The sequence below is a fragment of the Takifugu rubripes genome, chromosome 21, assembly GCF_901000725.2.
Source record: "Takifugu rubripes chromosome 21, fTakRub1.2, whole genome shotgun sequence".
Classification (NCBI taxonomy): domain Eukaryota; kingdom Metazoa; phylum Chordata; class Actinopteri; order Tetraodontiformes; family Tetraodontidae; genus Takifugu; species Takifugu rubripes.
This window is the reverse complement of record NC_042305.1, coordinates 16,454,141-16,477,939: the sequence shown is the minus strand read 5'-3', so window position 1 is coordinate 16,477,939 and position 23,799 is coordinate 16,454,141. Positions and strand designations below refer to the sequence as shown.

At 44.4% G+C, this 23,799-nt stretch overlaps 1 protein-coding gene across 3 annotated transcripts in view; it reads right to left on the bottom strand.

Moving 5' to 3' along the window:
• Window positions 1–23,799, bottom strand: part of adamts3 (ADAM metallopeptidase with thrombospondin type 1 motif, 3) — a 73,491-nt gene that overhangs the window by 17,660 nt on the left and 32,032 nt on the right. For all 3 annotated transcript variants that reach the window (XM_029829799.1, XM_029829800.1, XM_029829801.1), the window contains exons 5-10: window positions 23,063–23,259; window positions 16,352–16,435; window positions 15,015–15,171; window positions 9,253–9,358; window positions 2,485–2,628; window positions 971–1,103 (exon numbers count right to left, since the gene is read on the bottom strand). In XM_029829799.1, coding sequence (XP_029685659.1) covers window positions 971–1,103; window positions 2,485–2,628; window positions 9,253–9,358; window positions 15,015–15,171; window positions 16,352–16,435; window positions 23,063–23,259 — 821 coding nt within the window. The remainder of the gene's footprint in view (window positions 1–970; window positions 1,104–2,484; window positions 2,629–9,252; window positions 9,359–15,014; window positions 15,172–16,351; window positions 16,436–23,062; window positions 23,260–23,799) is intronic.

Below are 23,799 nucleotides of genomic sequence, written 5' to 3'. Positions count from 1 at the left end.
CCAAGTGCTACTTATACCATAGCTATTACAGAATTTCATACAACCACCTGAATCACAGCCAATAATAAGTGCTTAACCACACACTGACTGAGACCCACAGCTACTTATCACAAGCTATCTCATCACTTTGACCATAAACTGTTCAACTTCAAACCAACAACTCGATCAAATTATACTTTTAAGCTCTTGGAGCTCTTGTATGTGAGATTTAGCACCATTGGTGACAATGTATATGTAGACATTGAATATCTGACACATATAAAGAACAGATGCTTAATGCCTCTTTTTTCTGTTTACATCTTCCGTTGTACTTTGGAACAGTCCTTGAGTGGCCACTGAGGACGTTCCACATTAAATACAAATGGGTAAACATATGAAAAATGGTTAATATGTGTTCCTGTAGTGCTTTTTCACCAGTTCAGAGGTGACCTTACAGGCACATACAGAGGGCTGTAATTGAAAATAAAACCCTTTGTGAGGTGTATAAATTAGAATGAATGAAGTCCAATACTTTGAAGTACTCTGGAAAAGCATCGATGGGAATGAACTCAAGTGTCTGGTTATAAATCCTTGTGTGTCTGGTTGCTATTTATTATGACGCGCACCCACTGCACACGTCAAGCCTTTTGAAAAACATCCTATATATTCACGGTAAATATAAAAAGAATACGTGGAATCCAGACGCTGCAGAAACAAGGATGGGGGGGGGGGGGGGGGGGGGGTCACAGGAATTACTTATAGGACATTTATTAATAAAAACATAATAAAATGTTAAAAAGACCAATTGGATTCACAGGACTTTCAAAAGGACAATGAAAGGATCAATAACCCCCCATCCAAGAGGACATTGCGGCGAAGCCTGGCTTTTAATAAGAGACCTAAAAGAATTCACTGACATTGTCAACCTGGCCTCCTGGAGAAGGGCCATTTACCAGAATTCCTGCTCTGCCTTTAGGGATGTTGTACTCACAGAAGTGCAGATCTTATAGCCCACCCCGAAGTCGAAGCGGCACTGCTCATCCATCGAGTAGTTGATGCCAGGAAGTTCGGGAAGCTGCGGCCAGTCGTGCTTGAAGGGGTCGTCCAGCAGACAGTCATATGTGCTGCCAGGAAATGATAGAAATGTCAGGGGTGTTGCATTTATCTTTAATCTTTTCATTCTTTTCCCCAGAGGGAAACGATGTTTCCACCCGAACAAGCCCGACACGATCGGATTCACTTGGAATGGATTGGATCAGAGTTCGGCATCCCTGAGGTGTCACAGCAGCAGCTGCTTCACCTCAGTATTCTCTTAACTTTTCTCTTTCTGCAACTCACCACACTGCACCTGCTGAACCAGCCCGTGGACGTTCAAGCTCGAACAAACAAAAACAAACCAACACGGAAATATATTGACTGTGTGTTGTCGGCGTCGTCTCATTTCACGTCGTTCCGTTGTTTCACGGTCTGCTGACGTTTCCCTGTCAGAAATGGATTCCTTTACGGCTGAGGGGAAAAGTCAATGACTGTGCGCTGAACACAGGACGTGCGTGGACAATTGCCGCCTGGGTGATGGCGTACGCCCTGTTCGATGTATTACAATGCTGTTTTAAATGAAATAAAATTACATTTAATGAACGCCACCAATGATTGCAGGGAATATGAACGATCAAGGAGCTGCCTTCTTTCCATTTATGTAGATGCCTTGTTAGGCTGCTGCCATGAATGCTACTGTAGATTGTTACATAATGACGCTCCTAATAGCAAGACAACCCCTCCCCAAACACACACAAACACACAGTAGCAGCAGCAGTATGCTGTGCACTTCTACACTGTAACACACACACACAAAAACAGATCTATACATCCAACAGAGCTCTGTAAGCATGATGGACGACTAGGAACGCTGATGTAAGCTGAAGGCATCACAGTGAGACACGGTTAAACATTAAAAAGTATTTCTTGCTCCATCGGGCTCAGACTTCACCCCTGCCTGAGCCAGAGGGCATCTGCACATGGATCAGCGTCTCTGCTTGACAAGCTTCCCACACCCACTTTTGGGCTTCAGGACATTCTGGAGGTGATACTCTGGGAACATAAACACGCTGACGGGGAACTCAAGATGCACACCAAGAGGCGTGCTGCGTGTAAGCTTCACTAGCAGTGAAGCAAGTGAGCAATTCCAGAGCAGTCGGGTCTAGTTGTTGAGCTGACGGTGTGATGATTGACAAAGAAACTGTTTCCTGTTCGACATGATCATCCACAGGATGTGGAATTAGGCTGGTTTGCTGTCACTGGGTGACTTCCTTCCTCTCTCCTGTCAAGTTGAGGGGTTGTAAGTTGCCATGGAGTCACTCTCTTTTGTTTAGCATGAAAACACACGCTCCACGTATACCAGGTGTGTGACATGCAGCTATCTTTATCATAATTCTACCATTTTTTGATAGACTGTTTTCCTGCTCTTTGGGATTTAACCACACCCTGATACAAGAAAGACAAACTCACTGGATGTATCTCTTCAGTTCCTGTCCGCTGCACATGGACCAGTGGTATCGGTGGAAGGCCGCCTGCACCAGAGGAGCCATCACGCTTCCCATCGCAGTTTCATCCCCGCAGCGGTTGCCTTGGCCATCATGCTCCATGCCCAACCTGTTTCCAAAAGACACAGAAAAACACAAGGACATTGTCTTCATTTTCTAAAAGCAGAATAAACAAACTAAATAATAAAAGACTATTAAAATAAATAATAAATAAATAAAACTAGAATAAATAAAAATTAATTTTAGAAGACAACATTATGGACGATAACGCCAATTCATTTAAGTACAATTTCATAGTTATTGCACTGAAAATTAAAGTCAATGGCTGTTTTTTTTTTTTTTAAAAAGAGAACATATCCTGGAATGCAGCTAAATCCATCATAAAGAGATAGAAGAACTGTGGCGCATGCACGCGCACACACACACACACACACACACATACACACACACACACACGAGGGCCTTCAAGACAACCGTGACTACCGAGAAGCAATAAAACACATCAGCAATGGGAACTTTAAATACATGAGAAAGGAAATCTCTGTCAGAGTTTAAAAGCTTGTAAGACACTCCAAGGGCACCTGCAGATAGACTGTTTGGAAGGTGTTAAGTTTTCTGACCATTAGAGTAGGTGTTTTTTTTGACAGATGCCAAATATTCGGCAAAGGCAGTGAGGGATACGTTCCCAAGGACACCGACTCAGCCTGCAAGAGAAGTAAGAGGTGCATTTTCCAGTTGAACGACGACCTTAAAAGGACCTTATCCTAAAGTGGCTGATTCAAATCGAATTGAGAGTCAATGGCTGGACCTGAAAATAACTGATGAATTTCAAATAAGCACCTAAATAGAGCTCCAACAAACAGTGTGCAGATGTCCAAGCATGACGAAGACCTATCTGAATAATATGGGACACGTGTCTTAAACAAAACTGACATTTTTGTTCGTCAGGCTTCTGAATGCTGCACCTTCAGCAGGAGTGATCTCCTGGAAGCTGAACTTCCAGGAGATCCTTGCTGTGGTGTCCTTAAGCCTGTGGCGCTCCACACTTCCAATGCAGCCTGTCCAGCCTCTGTGAGGATCTTAGATTATTCCCGGATCCAAGCAAGACATGTGGTCATCCATCCAGGAAAGATAAAGAGTTATGACATGAGCATTAGGGTTTGGCAAGAAGGAGGGAAGATATTCCGCTTCAAATTTGCAATGTTTTTGCCTGTGTGCAGTACAGAAGAATTTCTTAAACTGAAGTCTGACCCAGACAGAGGAGGTCAGCCCAAAAGACAACACAGCTCTTATTGATGTGATTCCACATTCGGAATTGTGCTCAACGATTCGCCTTCCTTTAAAACAGATGGAACAAGTCTGTGTCAACCCATCTGTCATCTGACTGCTGATGAATAAATCACAGTCTCCGAGGATTCTCCTTTGGCTGAAGGATTCTGAGCCCGAGCCAGGAAGGAGCCTGATCTAATCTTAAGATGTGAAAAGAAACACTTCATTTGCATACGCTTTTGTAGCAGAAGGAGCGGCTGGAAAACAGCGGATAAAGTCTTGAAAACAAGCAGAAAAACTTGATTCCATAAATCTTTTCCCCCCATCATTACAGTCTGAGGTTCCGGGTCTCTCGTCACCCCCCTACATGGTCTAGGCATGGTCTAAAGGGATGATCCAGGGCTGATGGTGCCAGAACTGGACCCACACTGACACAGGCGGATGTTCTTTATTCATCTGGCATGTGTGGTCGAGTAAATGCAGGCTTATAAACACGTTGTCTCTCCGGTGACAAGGTGGAAGCTGCTGTATTATCAGGAGAAAATGTAAACGGAACTATTTAATGGCCAAATGCTCTCAGGCCAATACGATGTGTCTTCATGTGCGTCACGTCAATATATTTTGATAGGGAACATGCTGGATGTGTAGGTTGCTTAGAAACCAGCATGCACAGGTTTTGATTGAATTCTCAGCTCTCCACAGCTTTTCCTGGACACTTAAACAACACAAACACACACACACATACACACACACACAACTGAGAAACCAAGCAGACGTCGGTCGGACATCTCTGATGACATCATGTGCTCATCAGAGACGGGAGACGGGAGAGGAAATGACAGCAAATTAAATTCCTGCATTAAATGTGAAACTGCGCTGGGTGAATTCTGAAGAAATTAGTGCACAGTGTGTTTTATTAAATATTGTATGAATATTATCCAACGAGGGCTTGGTTCTTAGATCTTTCTGTCCCTGTGACCAACGGTGGCTGTCAGTAGCAGGGTCAGGAGATGCATGAGGGATGAGAATAAGAAGCTGAACAGCAAGAAAGGAAAAGCCAAGAGAGGGTGCAAGAGAGAGAGGGAGAGCGAGGAAGAGTGAGGGACAGAGTGAAAGAGAGAGGGAGAGAGAGGGTGCAAGAGAGAGAGGGAGAGCGAGGGAGAGTGAGGGACAGAGTGAAAGAGAGAGGGAGAGAGAGGGTGCAAGAGAGAGAGGGAGAGCGAGGGAGAGTGAGGGACAGAGTGAAAGAGAGAGGGAGAGAGAGGGTGCAAGAGAGAGAGGGAGAGCGAGGGAGAGTGAGGGACAGAGTGAAAGAGAGAGGGAGAGAGAGGGTGCAAGAGAGAGAGGGAGAGCGAGGGAGAGTGAGGGAGAGAGTGAAAGAGAGAGGGAGAGAGAGGGTGCAAGAGAGAGAGGGAGAGCGAGGGAGAGTGAGGGAGAGAGTGAAAGAGAGAGGGAGAGAGAGGGTGCAAGAGAGAGAGGGAGAGCGAGGGAGAGTGAGGGAGAGAGGGTGCAAGAGAGAGAGAGGGGAGAGCGAGGGAGAGTGAGGGACAGAGTGAAAGAGAGAGGGAGAGAGAGGGTGCAAGAGAGAGAGGGAGAGCGAGGGAGAGAGTGAAAGAGAGAGGGAGAGAGAGGGAGAGCGAAGGAGAGTGAGGGAGAGAGGGTGCAAGAGAGAGAGAGGGAGAGCGAGGGAGAGTGAGGGACAGAGTGAAAGAGAGAGGGAGAGAGAGGGTGCAAGAGAGAGAGGGAGAGCGAGGGAGAGAGTGAAAGAGAGAGGGAGAGAGAGGGAGAGTGAGGGAGAGAGTGAAAGAGAGAGGGAGAGAGAGGGAGAGTGAGGGAGAGAGTGAAAGAGAGAGGGAGAGAAAGGGTGCAAGAGAGAGAGGGAGAGCGAGGGAGAGTGAGGGAGAGAGTGAAAAAGAGAGAGAGAGGGGGGTGTACTACAAAACACTCAATGTTTGGACGTCATCTAATTTAGTCAAACTTAACAGCAAGAAAACAGAGCTCATGGTGGTGGCACCAAAGTTTTAGGATCTTCTGCCCCAGGTCGCTGGCTGCTACATCACCCATAACCTGAGCATCATCCTGCTTCCAACCTCTCCTCCATTTACACATCAAATCTGTCACAAAAGCTGCCATTTTGCTGCTCAAAATGATGTCCCGAGTCCGGCCGTTACTCTCCAAATCCGTCGCCGAGCCCCTCATCCAGTCCTTCATCCACCCTCCCCTGATTGTCTAAAAAATCAACATGTGACCAATCAGCAATCAGAGGCTGCAGAGATGGCAGACACAAAAATCAAAACAGAGAGAAGCTCTGGCTTCAGTTGAAGGTGGGAATGCTGTTAAAATAAAAGTGTAAACCACTTAAATTGTACTGAGATAAGATTATTTCGCCGCAGCATCGTTACGGTTTTACACGCCTTTGTGTATTTAGTTTTAAACAGTCAAAAGTGATCAACTGACAGCTGGTACTCATAAAGCCAAAACGTAATAACAGTTTTCTGGAGCGCTTTAGCGCATCATCGCCGCCTGCTGGCCGTTTAGAGAATAGAAACGTGTGTAGCCGAGTGATTTATGGACAAAGAAAAAGCACGTTTTCAAATACCTTTATTTTATTTTTATTCTATAATTGATTTATAATTATTTATGTTTCCCCTGATTGCTTAAATTTTAGTACCTTACAAGTCGTATCTGAATCTTAAAATCCAGGTACAACAGTATCTGCAAAGGCTTTATAATATTCCACTGAGAGTCCCCCATATCCCGGTGAATTCCCGTTGGGTTATGGATGATTCTAACCCATCTGAATCCTGAGATTGAAGCTTTGGCAGGTCTGCTGCTCTATATTGTCTTCTAAAGTATTGGGAGTTATGGAAAATGTATAGCTTTTCGTTATATGGTTGGAATATCCTGTTTACATCATTAGCAACAAAAGGTGTTTATCCGCAGTTTTATAACTGGTTCAGTATTAGGAAAGATTTTTTTTCCATCCTTAACTGTCTGACTGATATTTTCCCTATTTTACCTTCCCATTTATAAAAGCTTGTTTTATCTATAAACAGCATATTCTTCTTTATTATTATTAAATAACAAATAATAATAATAATAATAATAATAATAATAATAATAATAATAATAATAATAATAATAATAATAAAATCGTTTTTAAGCTTGCAGAGTTCCTGAAATTTCCCATCAGAAGTGTCCGGACCAAATCTAATTCCTTATCTTTTATTCCCTTTTGTAAATATTAATCCTGCTCAGATTCTCTCTATTCTCCGGAGTGGCCAGGAATTTCCCGCTCATATCTGCCTTTGAGGCTTCTCACACGGTAGCTATTTCTTCACTTCTCTTAATGTCAATTTGAAAAAAGGCTTTTTAAATCTTCCTCCATTGTCAGACTCAGATGAGTCCATCATCACTCCAATGCTGAGTCTCCATCGACCTCTGCCTTTAGATTGGCCTTACTAAGTAGTTCCACTGTGGGAATATCTGACAGTTCCACAGTCGGGTTCCATCTGATGTTGAGCTGGTGTCGTTTGTGCTTGACTGGCGTGAACGCTTTCCTCTCCTGCGCTGGCTCTTTAGACACGTCCGGGAACACGGACCCCCAGACGAATCCTCGCTTTCCTTTGGCTTTTTAAAGGAACGAGCCTTTGATCCATAATGTGATCACAAAGGGATCAATGCAGCCGATTGCCTCAAAAGGCGGCTCAGCCCCAGTCTTGGGAGCTGATCTGTGTCCAGCACCGCTGCCAGTTCCTGTGCTCCCTCCCAATCTCACACTTCCCATCAGCGTCCACACCAAGTCCCTCCACGAGAACCTTTCAAACACTCAGACAACATCCTGCTAGTCCCAAAGGTCTCCTTTAGTCCCACCAACCTTACATTATTTAGCCTGCTTTGGTGCACCCACATGACTGCTTATAGCAATAAATAAAGCTGTTTTTTTTTAACTACATTACTGTTAAAGTGAACCTATGACCTGCATAGCAGCCTGGAGACAATCACACTTTCTTAGCGGGGAACAGTGAGCTACATGTGATTAAGCAGAACTATGTGTTCAGATTACTTTCCCTGTCCCTGCGAGCTTATCTATCAACCAGATTGTAGTTTGATAAGCTCATTATGATTATTGATTGGACGATGACAAGCTCATTCCAGAGAGGAAGAGTCGTCACTGTCACAGTCCCGAGTGTTTCTTTAGAAGAAAAACCGGCCAACATTGATTTTTCAAAAATACGAAACATTATTTTCACATTTACTGTTACCGCGTGTGACAGACACGTGTCGATTGTTCCGTATTATTTGGGATGATTCCTCATCTTACGGGATGAGTGGCAACCCTACGATTAGAGAACCCCTCTTGAAAATCTTGCTTTGGGCCCCTGTTCAGCTGGGGGCGGCCTGAAGCACAAACTTCAAACCAGCAAAAACCTGTTGCAACACTTGGAAATCCTCTAATTATATATTTCACATTTGTGACACACAAAGGAGCAGCTTCTCCTTCTCCTAATTTCACGTTGAGCTAATGGACCCTCACTCAATGGGACGTCTACACAAAAGCTGAGTGGAGCCTGATGGGAGCCTCGTGCCTCTGTGCCCCACTGGTGAGCTCTCAGAGCAACTCACAACTGTTACGATGCTGTAACACGTGGGTTTTGCTCAGGGGCACATCAGCAACACGTTTCATGCTTCAGTTTCTGTCAGAGTCCAGTCGCAGCCTCCCTCTGCCGCCCCCGAAAATCAACTGTGCTTTTAAAACCTGCTTCTTTATCTCTTCTGACTGATTCTGCCTCGTGCATCACGGCTGCACTTTGCCGCAGTCTGACGCCAGTGATGCCTTTTCTTAAAAACAAAACAGCACAACTGCGACGAGTCAAAATGAATTAAAAGATTCGGAGTGTTGTTTTTCGTCAAGATCAGCACCTTGGAGAGCTCCGCACCTCGTCATGATTGACATCGACGTGTGTGTTACGACTGTAGTGCTGCACCCATGTGCTAGTAACCAACTAGAAACACCACAAATGTACTGATTTTGAAAGGCTTTCATTGAACAATGGAAATCTATTAGCCATTAAATGATTAAAAACGCGGCTGTAGTCCTTGCTATAGACAAGAGTTAAATAAAAGCCGATTGCTCTCCATTGTGTCATTAAGTTTGTTACTCTGTGTGTGAAGTACATCAGCCTTGCTTGTCTTGTGTGTTGGTCCATGCAAAGAGTTGTGACGGGGGGGGGGGGGGGGGGGGGGGGGGGTGTGTCTTTGCTGTTGTCTGTGAAAGCATCACCGGAAGCGTGGGCACCACATGGGATGTATTCAGAGGTTGGACGTGCAGAAGGACGTGTGTGTGTGTGTGTGTGTGTGTGTGTGTGAGAGAGAGAGACAGAGAGAGACAGAGAGACAGAGAGAGACAGAGAGACAGGGAGAGACAGAGAAGCTTCCACAGTTGGAGCACCAGAGTACATACACATGTCCGGTCTCATGAGCCACGACAAAGGCGGAGGAGAAGCCGTCTTCGTGGTTGAGGGTGCAGCTGCGGACAGGGTGACACATCCCGGTGACAGGAGCGTAACCTGGAGGACATCAGGGAGACGGCATCAGACAAACCTGCACATCATAGCCACCGTTAATGCCACGACCACGACTACTGCGAGCGAGAGCACTGGGCAGATTCATAAGAAATTAATAAATCATTTCGAACAATAAGACGCCAGCAAGAAACACTTCTGCAGATGTGGACTTCACATGATTATCTAAGCCCTTGAGCGCTGAGGCCAATCTCAGCTCAATTATAAGGTAACGTGACGTCTGCAGTTTATTCTTTCATCATTAAATCCAAGGTTGGCCAATTGTGAGGCTCATGGAGAAAGCTTTAGAATGAGCTTTTAAAAGTGCTGATTTAAAACACGGGAGCGCTCCCCGACCACGATTTCCTCTCAAATGGTTTTCATGAGTCATTTCTGTTATTCTTTTAATGAAGCAGCAAAGCAAAGATGAAGCGGTGAGTCCATCTTCTTTAGGTTCTGTAATAATGATCATTTTTCCTGCAAAGTTCCCCTAATTTAGAAGGAATTCAGCTACTTTTTACAAAAGAAAAAAGCCCATAAATGGAGGCGGCGATAATTGTGTCCCTCTGTCCAGCCACTGTCCGTTTCCTTGCGCTCATTCTGATGTAAGATGCAGAAGATGAGCTTAGACAGCACATACCACAGGATTATTGGAGGACGCGGCAGGAAGGAGACATTTCTGTGATTGTCAGCATCCGTTTTGGATTGTGACCGACTCACAGCTCTGCTGCCGCGCTGCTTCCTGCGCCTCGTTTGCAAGATGTTGCATCAGCTGCTGTAAACACGATATAAACACTAATACAGCAGAGTGAGACGTCACTGCCGGCAGCACTGACGCGCTGCAACACAGCCAAATTTAGGAGAGACATGTGTCTCCTTGCTTAATCCCGGCACTGCGATGGAGACGGTTGCACAGCTGTTCGGCCAAATGTGGATTTTTTTTTGGGGGGGGGGGGGGGGGGGGGATTGCAGAAATGGAATCAAGCAGCTGCACAACCATTCAGGTGCGCCGCGGTTAGCATACGCTTGCTGCAAGACTAAAAAGACCATTCTGTAAAATCAAAGGACGACTCGTGACCAAAACAAGTGTTTGCTTGGTGTGCGTAAGCCTCTAATCCTCTTGGGATTTGGCTTTGATTTACTCTGGAACTTGCATCTATGTGGAGGGAAATGAGATCATCCAAATCACTCAGCCCGTGTTTAGATCCATCATTAAGGAGCTGTTGTGAACTCAAGTGCTGATTTGGATCAATGATTCAATATTGACTTATTTTTAAGAAGACGATTGGAATGTGAAGTAATTAGCATGGGGAAAAATGGTTATTGGCCCTGTTTCAGGGGGACCCAGGAAACAACTGAGAGACTCTGAGCGCTGCCTTCTTCCCATTCTATCCTCTACCTGTCCTCCCCCTTCACCTCTCTCTCTACCCAGCCGGCCACCAGCAGGAGGGTCCCCCTACATGAGCCTGGTCCTGCTCCAGGTTTCTTCCTGTTAAAGGGGAGTTTTTCCTGCCACTGTTACTTGTTGGGAGTCAGGCCCTGGGATTCTGGAATTTGAAGATGATTCGTGACACATTTTTAAACTGAAGCCTAAAATAACAAATCTTTTGTTTGAAAAAACAGGTTTAGACATTTTTTAAATCAGTGTTTATGCTGAGCGATCAGGACGTATCTTGTAGTCTGATATTTTCTGACAGCCAGTAAATCATCATTTTTCCCTGTTCTGCATTTATGTTTTGACACAACATGAAGCAACAGGACGTGCCGACGTTATAATAGACACTGCTGCCACGAAGCCTCACACATAGTCCAATCCCGTTGTGGAAGATCTTTCCTGCCAAGCACGGGGAATAAATGGGACACGACTTACAGTAACTCCTTTAGCGTCTAACGTTTCCAGACACTTCACAGAGGAAATAAATTCTGGTGTGCTCGTGCGTCACCACAGCACGGCTGATAGAAGCTTCCAATCAACAGACTCCTCTCCGAAGAGAAAACCTTCATCAAATTTACCTTGGTGACCCCTGTATGACCTTTTTAAATGACACCAAGGTTTTAATAAGCTCCAAATTGATTTCCGTCCAAATCGTGCCATGTTAATACCTCTGTGAGATCTCATAAATAACTGTGGCCCCTGAGGCTGAACCAAAGGGAGTCGCTTCATGAGAATCCATTTTGATCTTTTTATCAAGATGGACTTTCCAAAAATAGTTTTTTCCATGGATGGATCTGAAACAACAATATCCTGTAATCGATATTGTTGTGTGATATTAAGTGCCTCATATGGAACACTGCTGAGGGTTTTTTTCCCCATTAAATCTGCTTCTTTCCTGATAAAGTGCAGCTGCAGTCATGCTACATCACATACAAATGCATGTTTTTATGCTTTCTGTGAAATCTGACCTATATGTATGGAAATATGGAAGGTATACACTCTTTCCCACTTCCTCTCATTAAATATGTATAAAGTGGAAACAACAACAATCAATTTTTGCTTAAAGGATCAAAACATTGGCTTTTTATATAGTGGAAAAACAGCGTGCAACACTGAACGCTAATTAGGTAAGCTAATGAAATGCACAAATGCCACCTCAAAAATGGATCAATATATTTTACTTTCTGGGGTGCTCGGTCATTTCTATTATTCCCTCTCACTCAGTAAAATCTGCTCAATACTTTTCTGTTTCCACCCAAGAAAAGGAATCAATTTCAAAACAGGTCATGTTCAAATAAAAGAGCTTAATGACATCGTGTTAGCGGCACAAAATCAGACAATAAGCACAAGATGATTGTAAATGTTTCCTTTGCTCTTTGTTTGTCTAAAAGAGGGAATTGAATAGATTTGACCTATGGTGAACCACAGGAAAGAAATCGTGTTTTATTATAATTGATATCAGATAGCTACCTGCTGATGATTAATATTAAAAAAGAAAAAGGTTTTCTCACAAGGTAAGCATTTGAAATTGTCTGGTGGTGACAAAGAACAAGACTTGTATTTCCTGTATTTCAGCAGCAACCTCGGCCAGTTGAGGTCAACAAGAGCCGTTCAAAGCAATTCCAGTTCCAGTTCTGAGCTCAAAAAAAGTAGTTGGTTCAGTTTTATAAATTGGTCTTTTGCTAAAGTTCTAGTTCACTTTCACTGTTTTGAATCACAAATAATGCATCCAAAAGGCAGGAGTCCAGGAACTTTTAGGGAAAGGTTAGTGGTTAAAACCAGCAGAAACTAAAACAACTAATGGAAATACTGGATGAGAACACTCACATTCACTCCAACGGTCCGGACTTGTTGACAGCCAGAAACAAGAACCCGCCTGCACACAAAGCCCGCACGTGCTGACACGAGCTCACCACACTGCGCACGGCTGCAGGCAGAATTCATACGTCCTGAAGTAAATTAGTTTGATGCAGCTTTGAACTCAATTTAATTACAAATGATGGCTGCAGGGAGACAATCCCTACCATGTCCACACACTTTATTTTTAAAGCTCAAGTGTCTCAAGTGTTCTCTTAATAGAACGTGAAAGTGGATGTTCTGGGTCGTGGACATTTACACGTCCCTCATGCTCCTTCTACTAGAGTCACAAATGTACTGTAACTAACTGAGGATGAGAAATGTAAGAGCCTTGAGAGGTCTGAGACGTGTGGCACCAAATGTGGAGTCCTGACATCAGACCGGAGCACTTCTTTAGTGGAGGCACCATTAACACCTGGGACAATGTGGACTCACACGTCTGGCACCTTTAATGATCCGCTACAAATGAGTCCTCGTGCTGTTTTGGGAAGCAGCTTCCTGTCTGGAGAGAGGCGTGAAAGCAGGAAATTAAAAACTGATCCCCAAGCATGCTCCCAAGAGGTGAAAGGTCAAATGAAAACACCAGCCGCCACCAGCAGGCTTGTAGCCACTGCAGGATTCAGTCCTGTTGGAGACTGACACAACAGATTACTGTACAAACACTCACTCACGCACACACACACACACACACACACACACACACACACACACACACACACACACACACACACACACACACACACACACACACACGCACACACGACCCGCTTCAGCACAATGAAGGGCTGATAACTGGGCCGGGACGACAGCGCTAATAAAACTGGTCTTAGTCAGTCTGACATTCACGGATTTCACTGATATCACAACAATCTAAACTCAAACAACAATTTCAGCCACTAAGAATCTCCTATTTTTTTAAAAAAAACCTCAAACAGAGAAACCTTCATGTCTTCTCATTGCCGCATCAAGACAGCACAAATTCAAACCCAATGACGGACACATTTCCCTCTATCTTGAGGTGGATTCCTCCTGCAAACTCTCAAGAGACGTCGTCTTTTAATCTTCTCCAATTCCATAATGATGCAGCAGAATTAAAAGATCTGCTAAAAAAGGAGAAGGTCCAGTCCAGTAGCACCCGCTTCATCGCACACTCCTGTCACTTATTTTAGAGAAAAATATCAAAGTCCACCAGAAAGGAATTCAATATAATATAGAGGCGTTTTCATTTCATTTCGACCATGTTTTCCCTTTCTGGGTCTTCATTTAAATCCATGTTCAAACGAATAAAAACAAACCCAAGAATTGATGCGCGTGATGTTTGATTAGTCCTCCAAAGAGTATTGATCAAACAACCTCAGCGTAAGTCTCTCACCAGTTAAAGGTCTCCTGTGTATTTCTCTTCTAGTCACATGTTTGAAAATGAACAACTTAGCATATTCATTGGTTTTAGTAGATACATACAGAAATATTGAAGCCCCCAGAATGGCTACAGTACACAGATCAATTAGAGAGTCCAATGGAGAAATCCATTTTGTTCTAGAACAGCCACCACAGATTCCGACGGTCTTGAAAAGGAGGGTTTTGAGTGCAGCAGTTCTGGTCTATTAGCTGCACTCCCACCTCTAGGGGTCACTAAATCCTCAACATGGCTTCTTTAAACAGTTGCTGAGCTTTAAGGAGTTAGAAACATTACCTGACTGGATTTAAACAATGCAATCGTCACTTTATGCGTTTAATGTGCGTATAATATCTTAAATGAAAAGATGCAACCACTCCACACTGCCCCCACCAGGCAGTTGTAATAATGACAACACCCATATTGGGCCATTTGGAGTTATTATATAAATAATAAGTGTTATAATAACAGCCATAGGATAAATGAGTCTTCCTGCTCCTTTTCATCAGCTTGGCCTCAAACAGAGATGCTGAAGGTGTTTTTCTTACACTTGACACAGGTTCTGTGGTGCTGTGGGTTTGATTGTTTCCCATCTGTAACGGGACTGACGAACAGCAGCACCTACAAACGACACCTGAAGTGTTGGCAGAGCTCATAACACCTGTAGTCTGGATTTTAACATTTTTCTGAAAGCCTGTCATCCTTTATCATGAACTCCTGCGTATATGTTGCTGGCTAATGCTCCCACTCTTGTGAATAATCTTCCTTTAGCGTTTGGGATTCATTCGTTTTTTAAAGCCTGTGGGCAAAACCAATGTAGTGGTTGTTTACAGGGTAAACATCTGAGATGAGGAGCTTTCCTGGGGAAGGTTTTGATTTTCTCCTCACTGTCGTCAACAGAAGACACAGATTTCTGGACATGTGAATTAGCCCTCCTGTGGATCCAAATGGAAGATCTGAAACCAGCTTCTTACCCTGCATGCCGGTGGGGCCGAAGCCCTGGCGAGTGAGGAAGATTGCATGGTCGTGGTGTTCCGCATGATCAGGATCGCTTTTCTGCTGCACAAAGGCCCAACGGCACACGTTCTCAAGGCTCCGGGAAGGGTTCCCTCGCTCGATGAGGCTGATTGACTGAGAAGGGAGAATGAGAGAAACTTACTGCGTGAACTCAGACACAGCCCCCCCCCCCCCCCCCCCCCCCCCCCTCACCAGTACAATTGTTTCTGAAAGAAACTGGAGAACACAAGTGTAAACAAGCATGAAACACACTGCTTCTCTTGGAATCTCAACCTGGTCCGGGTCCGAGCACCCAACGATGCAGCCATTTATAGGACAGACTGGAGCACAGTCGTTCATTTCTTTGCTAATTTTGGGACTATCTCTGAGCTAGCAGTTGCCTTCCCTCCATCAGTAAGGTGATGGAGGGGGGTGGGAGCGTGATCCGACACATGCGCCGACCTGAAATACTGCAGTCGATCATAAAAATACAGTGGAATTCCTTGTTGGCCCATTGATGAATTAAACATGCACAGACATTTCAGTAGCAGCTAATGGAAGTGGAGCAAACAAATGCCAAAATGAATTTGCTCTCTTCATCTTATTTAAAGCACTACAAGCTGGGTGGGTACACATTATTAAGTCAATGCCAATTAACTCACATATAAGTGTGATTCTCCTACATCAGTGGTGAACAGCAGAGAAAGTGGCCAGACCTCTATAATCAGCATGCCCTTTCTCCCATTTACCATCTCCGCAGCCTTAATGAAGGCTGTGAGATTTGCATAAAGAACGGCCGGCGTCCTCACGTATTTATGTCTATTTTACACCACATCACTAAATGCGGTGCTCTATTGCCATTGTGACTGCCACTGAATTATGAGAATGCAGGAGCACTTTCAAAACAGGCTGAGTTGAGTGCTGAGAAGAATGGCTTTGTGGGTGTTTCCGTGGCTGCTGTAATCACACTGAAGCTGGACTGATTTCTGTTCTCTCCCCCCACTGAGGCGTCGTCCCTGGGTCAGATCCTTCCCCCGTGCAAAGACAACAAATTGCTGTGCACATAATTGCCATGCGGAGGGGCTGGCGTCATCACTGCCTGAGACCTGCCGATCATCAGTTGGGACAGAGAGCTTTCTTTCTTATTCCAGTTCATCCGGGAATTCCAAAGACATTTTCAATTGGACCTCAGATTGCGCAGCTCACAATGCATCACATGGAGTTAAATCTAATTTGCTACTTTTCTCTTTCCCACTTTCAAACACTTTCTAAAAACCGCTGGTGTGTTACAGAGAAACTGGAACTGGGAACTCACCTTGGCGTAGCCCAGCATGATCATCCGCACCAGCACCACGTTGATGTGAACTCCCAGCGACTCCTCGTGGTAAATCTCATTCACCTGGAAACCAAATGGGACATTTTGTCACAGGACCATTATAGACAAAGGAACGACATTTCTTTCAACTGTCCCGTTAATTGCGGGCCTTTTTTTTTTTGCAGAGAGGGAGAACGTGGGCTAAATGTCCTTGGCCCGCTGATTGGGTGCAATCACAGACCAGTGCCAGCGCTCTGTTCACTGAACACACCAGATGCACCACATCTTTCCCCACTAGACCTGTCAAACTGGAAAAGTTCTACTTTAAACTGCAATTGTGAAGCTTTACCTCAATACCTCAAATTCTCCGATTACATGATAGAAAAATACAGCAAACTAGAAATATAAATATTGTATCCATGTCATTTAAAGATGAATCCCAGAGTAGCATGAGTGCATCATCTCCCATCACTCTCATCGTGCATGCCGCTGCTGGTTTGCCATTAAAGCACACGCATGACTGTATCCACTAATATATGAATAGAATCAGTGAACAAATCAAGCCTTTCTCCAGCTGCCTGACACCATATAGGAAAGACCTCGTTAGTAGCTGTGAACATTTGTCAGTGACACTCTGGGTCTTGGGTTTTTATGGACCAGTGATTTCTCACTGCAGTCTCGCCGCTACGCTTCACAATATGCCAGCGTTCTTTCCACCACACATGGTTGAAAAGGCGAATAATACGTTTAAACAGCATGCGATCAGACATCCGGAGCACGCGTGTCATCTCTGAAACAGCACAGCTGCCGACGCCGAGGCTTGTGAACCTGCAGGAATATGATTACAATTAGCCTGCATGAATTCAGGGCTAAGCAAACAACCGTAGCGCGTATACTCTGGTCTCAATATCAATCTCAAGTCATTATTTTCCGTTGCCTGAGGTCTTGCCAGTTGTCTGTATCGGGCTGTAAGAGGCAACGATGCGGTGGAGGGTGACTTAGAAAAGGCGAGAGAAAAGCTGCTGAACGCGCAGCTGCGGCCTGTCTGCCCCTCGGGCCCAGCTAAGATACTAAAAGCTGTCTCAGTCACGCCATGATCCGCTCATTCACATGTTGTGAGACAAGGAAACATCACAGCTTCCCGACAGGTTCCCTTCTTCTCTCTTATCCTCAAAGTGGCGGCAGGCCGCGTCAGAAGTTTATTAAATAAGGTAAAAGAGCCGTCGCCGGCTGAGACGTGCGTGCGCTTTCATCGCAGGCCAAATGACGTTGCTTTAATTAAGTCAACAGTTTCCTAAAAGATAAAACTTAAAAAAATATATTACATGTAACATTGTGTCAAGTTTGGTCCCTTCAGCTTTTTAAAAAAAATGTAACTCAATTAGATTTGCCTGAACAGTGTCACTTTTATACAGAGTTCAGTGGTGCTCTCACTGAATTACTGCATAAAATATGAAGTATTTCACTCAAAAATATTATTATTGTTGTCAACTTTCGTGGTGGCGCCAGAGAACAGGTGACTACAATGATGATACAGACGATAGGGAGCAGATGAGTAAATTACAATCCTCACTGCTGGCTCAGCTCTCAACTCAACTCTGATGTAATTACAACTGATTAAGGTGTTAATTAATCATGATTGGACACAACGGTAAATGTCACAGGAACCGACGCCGATTCCGTGATTTCCTTTCTGAATTACTCAATGAAATGTGCCAGATTAAAGCTGACAGTTGCATCTTAAAACATCCATCTATTCCCACTTTTATCTCATGCAGAGTCAGTTTCAGGCTCCCCCCGGTGACACCGGGTGGGTGGTGAGATACAATCTGGAAAGGTCACCATGGTTGCCGCAATTACGTAAGCAGACCAACAGATATGCACATTCATATTCAAACCCTTGGGCTCTCTGAATAATGAACATTCAGGAGCAGGAAGACAATAAATGGAAATGATTTGTGGGTCTGACATACAGTATCTGCCTAATGGGAAAATTAAAACTAACACAATTGCTTGGACTTTTAGAAGACACTAGCATCCAATTTTCTCTGGATTACTCTCAGATTGCCAGAGCTCTTCGGCTGTTCAGCAGAGCATCACTGGCCTCTGCTTCACGAATTAGCCCAGGTCTTCCACAGTGACACTCCCAGGAAGTGGTCCTCATTATAAAAAAGCCAGAACTCTTACTTCCATCCTTCAGTGACGCAGCAGAATCAAAATGGTGCGTTTGAAACTAAAAATATTTGAGATCCTGTCCAACTGCCTCACAACAATCACACTGAAAGAAGGGAAAGGCTTGGGTTTATAAAAGAGCGGATGAATAGTTGTGTAAATGTTGGCTGACTTAAAGAGAACAGATATGCATAAATGAGCACAGCATAGTGGCCCAGGAAGGAGCTTTGTAATACTTAAAAGCCACCAACAGAAATCAAAAAGTAGTGCTTGACTCAAAGTTCTCAAAAGAACTCATTTCTGCTTCCTTAGATATTTTTGGTTTCTACATTTTCAACAGTATTGTGCCCCCCCCCACATGATTCTGCAATAATTAGTCAAACTGACAGGAAGGTTTGAGCCCCGCAGCCTTTAAAAGTGTCATTACTGTAGGAAACAGACTGTGCCGGGCGTAGAAGCATAGAGAAAACAAGCCTTTGTGCAGAATTTTGTATCCTCTTCACAATTCTCATGCAAGTGACAGACGGTTTTTCTTTGGAAAGGAGCAAAACGTCGGAATGGCACGGAGATTTCAGGGCAGGCACCGTTGCCAATAAATGGATTGATGCGGTGGCTGTCTGTGTCTGGAATATCATGAGAGAGAACATGGGAAAAGACAGAATCCCTTCACCAGAGGATCACTTGTCGTGCTGCACCTGCGCTCCGGCGACAATTATTAAAGACGGTGCTGCTCTCAGCACTCCAGCCTCATTAGTCACGACAAAGGTAACAAAAGCAGAGCACAGTTCATTCTTATTGTGCCACAGAACGGAGGCCATATGTTGACTATTGAGATGGACACACAGATTAACTGGCTCCACAAATAGTCCAGTCAATTAAAGCCTCTGATGCACAGACGCACGGAGGCTCTGGAGAAATCATAGGAAAAGAGGAGCGAGAAGAGGGAAACAGGGAAATAAATAAACCTGGAGGACTCAAGACAGGACTTCTGCAGATTCTAATCACTTGGCTGAGATCGAGATGGTAATTTGCCCAGTTTTACTGGTTATGCTCATTAAATGTGGCCATTATTCACTGAAGTTGTGGAAAGAAGATCGAAGATTAGGCAAAATATGCATCTGTGTGAGTAAATCAGCGTGGGAAAAATGTTGGTATTAACTAGTTAGATTGTGACGGAAATAAGGAAAAACACTGCAGATTTGAAAAGCTCTAGAGAGTCAGGAATGAAAGAACCGTGTGCTAAAAAAGTAGTTCCTTTGACTAAATATAGCTTAATATTCTCTTTGTTAGCTCTGAACTGCTGGCTGTCACAATTACTGCATGCAGACCTACACTCTGGAGGGAGAGCCGGGCTGACACATGTGGGAGAAAGGTCCACTTAAGCTCCGTAGTGATCACAAGACCCGTTGACATCAGTCAAAGCTGACCAGAAAATCTACCGAGAAAGGTGAAAAAAGTTATGCTCTGAAGGCGGCGCCTTCGTCTCGAGGGGTAATTTGGACGCGGCATACAGAATTGCACTGTCTATCAGAGAAACAGCTCAGGAACTTTAAAAAGAATCCCCGCGCTGTTCCATGAATCATTAACCAGTCAGTAAAAGCTCAAGTGGGGGACATGCTGAGAATCTCAAACAGCGGTTATGAGTCGCTGCTCGACTCCTGCGCCTCTCTCAGCAGACCTCTTTTAGGTGGGACGCAGCTGCTTAATGCAACGACCTGTTGCAGAACCCTCAAAGAAAAACGGCATTAGTAAACGTTATTGGCTGAACTCAAAATCACAAGGCTGGGCTTTGATTATATTTTCATGGCTGATCTGGTCCATATAACAGAATTGTCACATCTGATGGGAGAATTTGATCCCAGATCCGAACACATGGGGATCCAGGCTGATCCAGCAACAGAAGCTGTGCAAGGAAGCGCCGAGTGGGATGGGAGCGCGTCACCATATGCAGCATGGAGGGCACGCTGAGGTTCCCTTAGTTCTGCTGCTGTCTACTGATTGGTATTAATTATCATCCCTTTTTAAATGTCTTATAATCACTTCTGGCAAAATTTGATTTTGGGGAACATGTGATGACTTGCAGGATGTCAACACTCTCCAAGTGCTCCTCACTGAATTGGGAGCAATTTGATTTATGAAACCAAGACTGTCCTGCTGACTAAAACTTGGATGTCACATTATGTTGGCTCAAAATGGAGAATGAAGCAATCTCACCTTTGAGAAATTAAATTTGTGCTTTATTTTGGTCAGTTAGACACAAGAAAAATGTTTTAATAAGGAATCTGTGATGAATATTGTGTATAAATGAGTCTTGAACATACAGCTAGTGAAGAGAAGCCTGCAGGCATGCGTGCTGAGCCATGAAAAGTTAAATCTCTAGTACCTTCAATCAATATTGATTCAAAGCCTATGATGCAAAGTCATTAAATAGTAACATACTCGTGAGAGAGAAGGGAGCAACATCAGTGAAAGAGAGGTGGGAACAGAGGTGGGAACAGAGGTGATTCAGGGCTCAACAGCATTAAAAACACCCTTTTTTCACATCTGAATTCTCAGTTGATTGTTAAACGTTTGACCTGTCTTTAGCTTGGAAATCAGTAGCTTTTCAACCATAATAACAGGATCGTGATTCACTCTGAAGAGCTCACTCTGGCGGGGCTGATTACTGCTGCCTAGAAAAACACCGTGTTGTTTCTTTTTTAAATATTGGACCTGATGAGGTTCCTGTGCCACCAATTTAGCATTAACATTGAAGGGCGACTCCTCGTTTACGTGCACTTCACATGCATAACCTTGCACTTCATGTCATGCACGCCTTTAAAATTTTATTGCTGAACCAGACAACAGAGTGTATACACTCTGCACGCGTATACAGTACACGAGCATTTGACTGTGGGTGGATTCTAATGATCAGTTTAATTGTGGTCTGGAGAGGGTGCGTATGTTTGTTTGTGTATGTGTGTGTTTGTGTGTGTAATAAATGAGCTTCCCCTCTTTGAAACTCCAGTAAACCATTCCGGATTTGCACCTCTCCTTTCATGATGCTGATAGGTCAGTGACTCCTAGCAGTTCTCCAAAAAAAAGAAGGTGTCAGGATGAGCTCCAGCAGCTCAAAGCCTGTCAGAGCTGATGACTTCATTAATACGCTGACTGTGAAGCCTCATTAAGGATGCAGAAGTTCTGCACTGTAGCTTTGACACGTTACAAGTATGATCAATGGACCTGAAACAGCGTCCCATGATCTTACAGGCTACAGAAGCTAAAAAGGCTGCATGGAACGTGCACGGCTGCACCATGTCTCGCACCCCATATAACGACAATAACATATATAGGAAAGGCTCAGCAAATCACCAGCAGTTCTCTCTGCAATCAACAGCTAGTTTCCAAGTGAAACTAAATCAATGGCGCCCCCCTCCTGCTCACGCCTGCTGTATGGATCTCCCACTGATAAACAGCGAAGCCATCTGAGGCGAAAACATTGTTAACGATTAGCTGTGCTGCTTTGACGACGCGCCTGTATTCAAGCTTGTGGCGCACAGCCATCTAGAGTTCCTGAGGTTTGATCGCCAGCGGACCGATGGCTAATGCACAGCAAGGACACGGCTCGGGTCAGAAAATGGACCGAAGATGATGTGGGCCTTGTTTATTCTTCGCCATCTCACTGAAAAGTCTCATTCAAGGAAGGTCTCGGCGTGGAAATGCCTCGGGGAGGGTGACTCTAATGATGGCAAAAGAGAGATGATGGAAGAATGTGAGAAAGGGGGGCTTCTTGATTAAGTCTTGATCCCAATGAGGGGCCACCACAGTGAAAGCAGACGCAGCAAAGGAAATGCCTGTGGTGGAACGTGCTCCTTGTGGACTGAACAGTGGTGATGTTATCACGAGGGGTTAATAAATGTGTCTTGGCATGGTGAGAAGTGTAATATATGCACTGATACATGTGATTAACCACCAGCTATGTTGCATATACAACACCGAGAAGGTTCCGGAGGGAGCATCTCAATGTTGCTGGTAAGAGAAAGTGGATCTCAGAGCAGATCAGAGCTTAGGGGGAGGGGAGCTTAAGGTCCTGGAAGAGAAAATTGAGTGCTTATTAGTTCTGCTTGAACATCTGAATACAGGAAACAAAAAACAACTTCAATTTATAAGGTAAAAATAACTTCAACGGAACTCTGAACAAAGACATGGTTCTGTGAATGGATGCAGATGCTTGTGGGAGCTGAATGTAGCCGATAGTTTGGCGGGAGACCAAAACGGATCTCATTAAAACCTTTTACAACCTCAAAAAGATGCAAAGTGTAAAATCAATTCCTCAGACAAGCTTTGGTTATATTAAATTAATTTGCGATAACTAACGTGTGCCTGAATCTCTAAAAGAATATTCAATAAAACATCCTACCAAATAATAACCTCGGGAACAGGCTGCTTGACTCATGACTTCAAAACAGATACAGCAACACATAGACCATCGACCATGGGGTCTCCCTGGGGCTTCTACATCATAAGCCCCTTTTAGCGCTATTCAAAATGGTGACTTACAATATTCATGAGCGTGAGGAGGTAATTCTGCACGTGCTCCTTGCCATGAAAGCGAACAACAGAGTCATCCACCCCCAGTAGGATTTCTATGTTGTAGTCGTCCTCCCCAGCGTCTCGGCGGCGGCGGCGACGCTTAACAGTGTCATTGACCTGCTGGGTCAGGGAGTCAAGAGTCCCAGGGGCATCCAGCTCTGCCTCTGCATAGGAATCAGGAGGAGACAGTGGCAAATAAATGTTAGCGCCAATGCAAACAGAAACACACACACCCATCACAATCAATATCTAATCATCCTCCGTTACATTTAGCATATAATTATTTAGTAAACTACAGAACAGAAGCTGTGATTCCGTCAGTCATGAGTCTTTGGATTTGGTTTAGAATTAGAGCAAATTATGCACAGAGAGGAAACTTGATCATTCGTTTTTACAAAACAATTGAGTTAATCTGCATGATCATTACTCTGAGTAATTAAGCCACAGAATACAGATAAACTGATAAACTGCCTAAAGCGGGCGCAAAGATGGTGGCAGCACAGCACAGCAGGAGGCGCATAGTCACCACCCCAAGCACCGTATAATCTCCCGTTCCCTAATTCCAGTCCCGATGGCCATGTGCCACACATTAAGACGCAGCCTCACACAGCGAGGATTGCTGAGGGCTCCACCGCCCCCGAATAAACCTGATGATCTAGAGGCTGAGGCCACCTTTGTCAAAACTCCCCAGGAGCAGCGCCCGA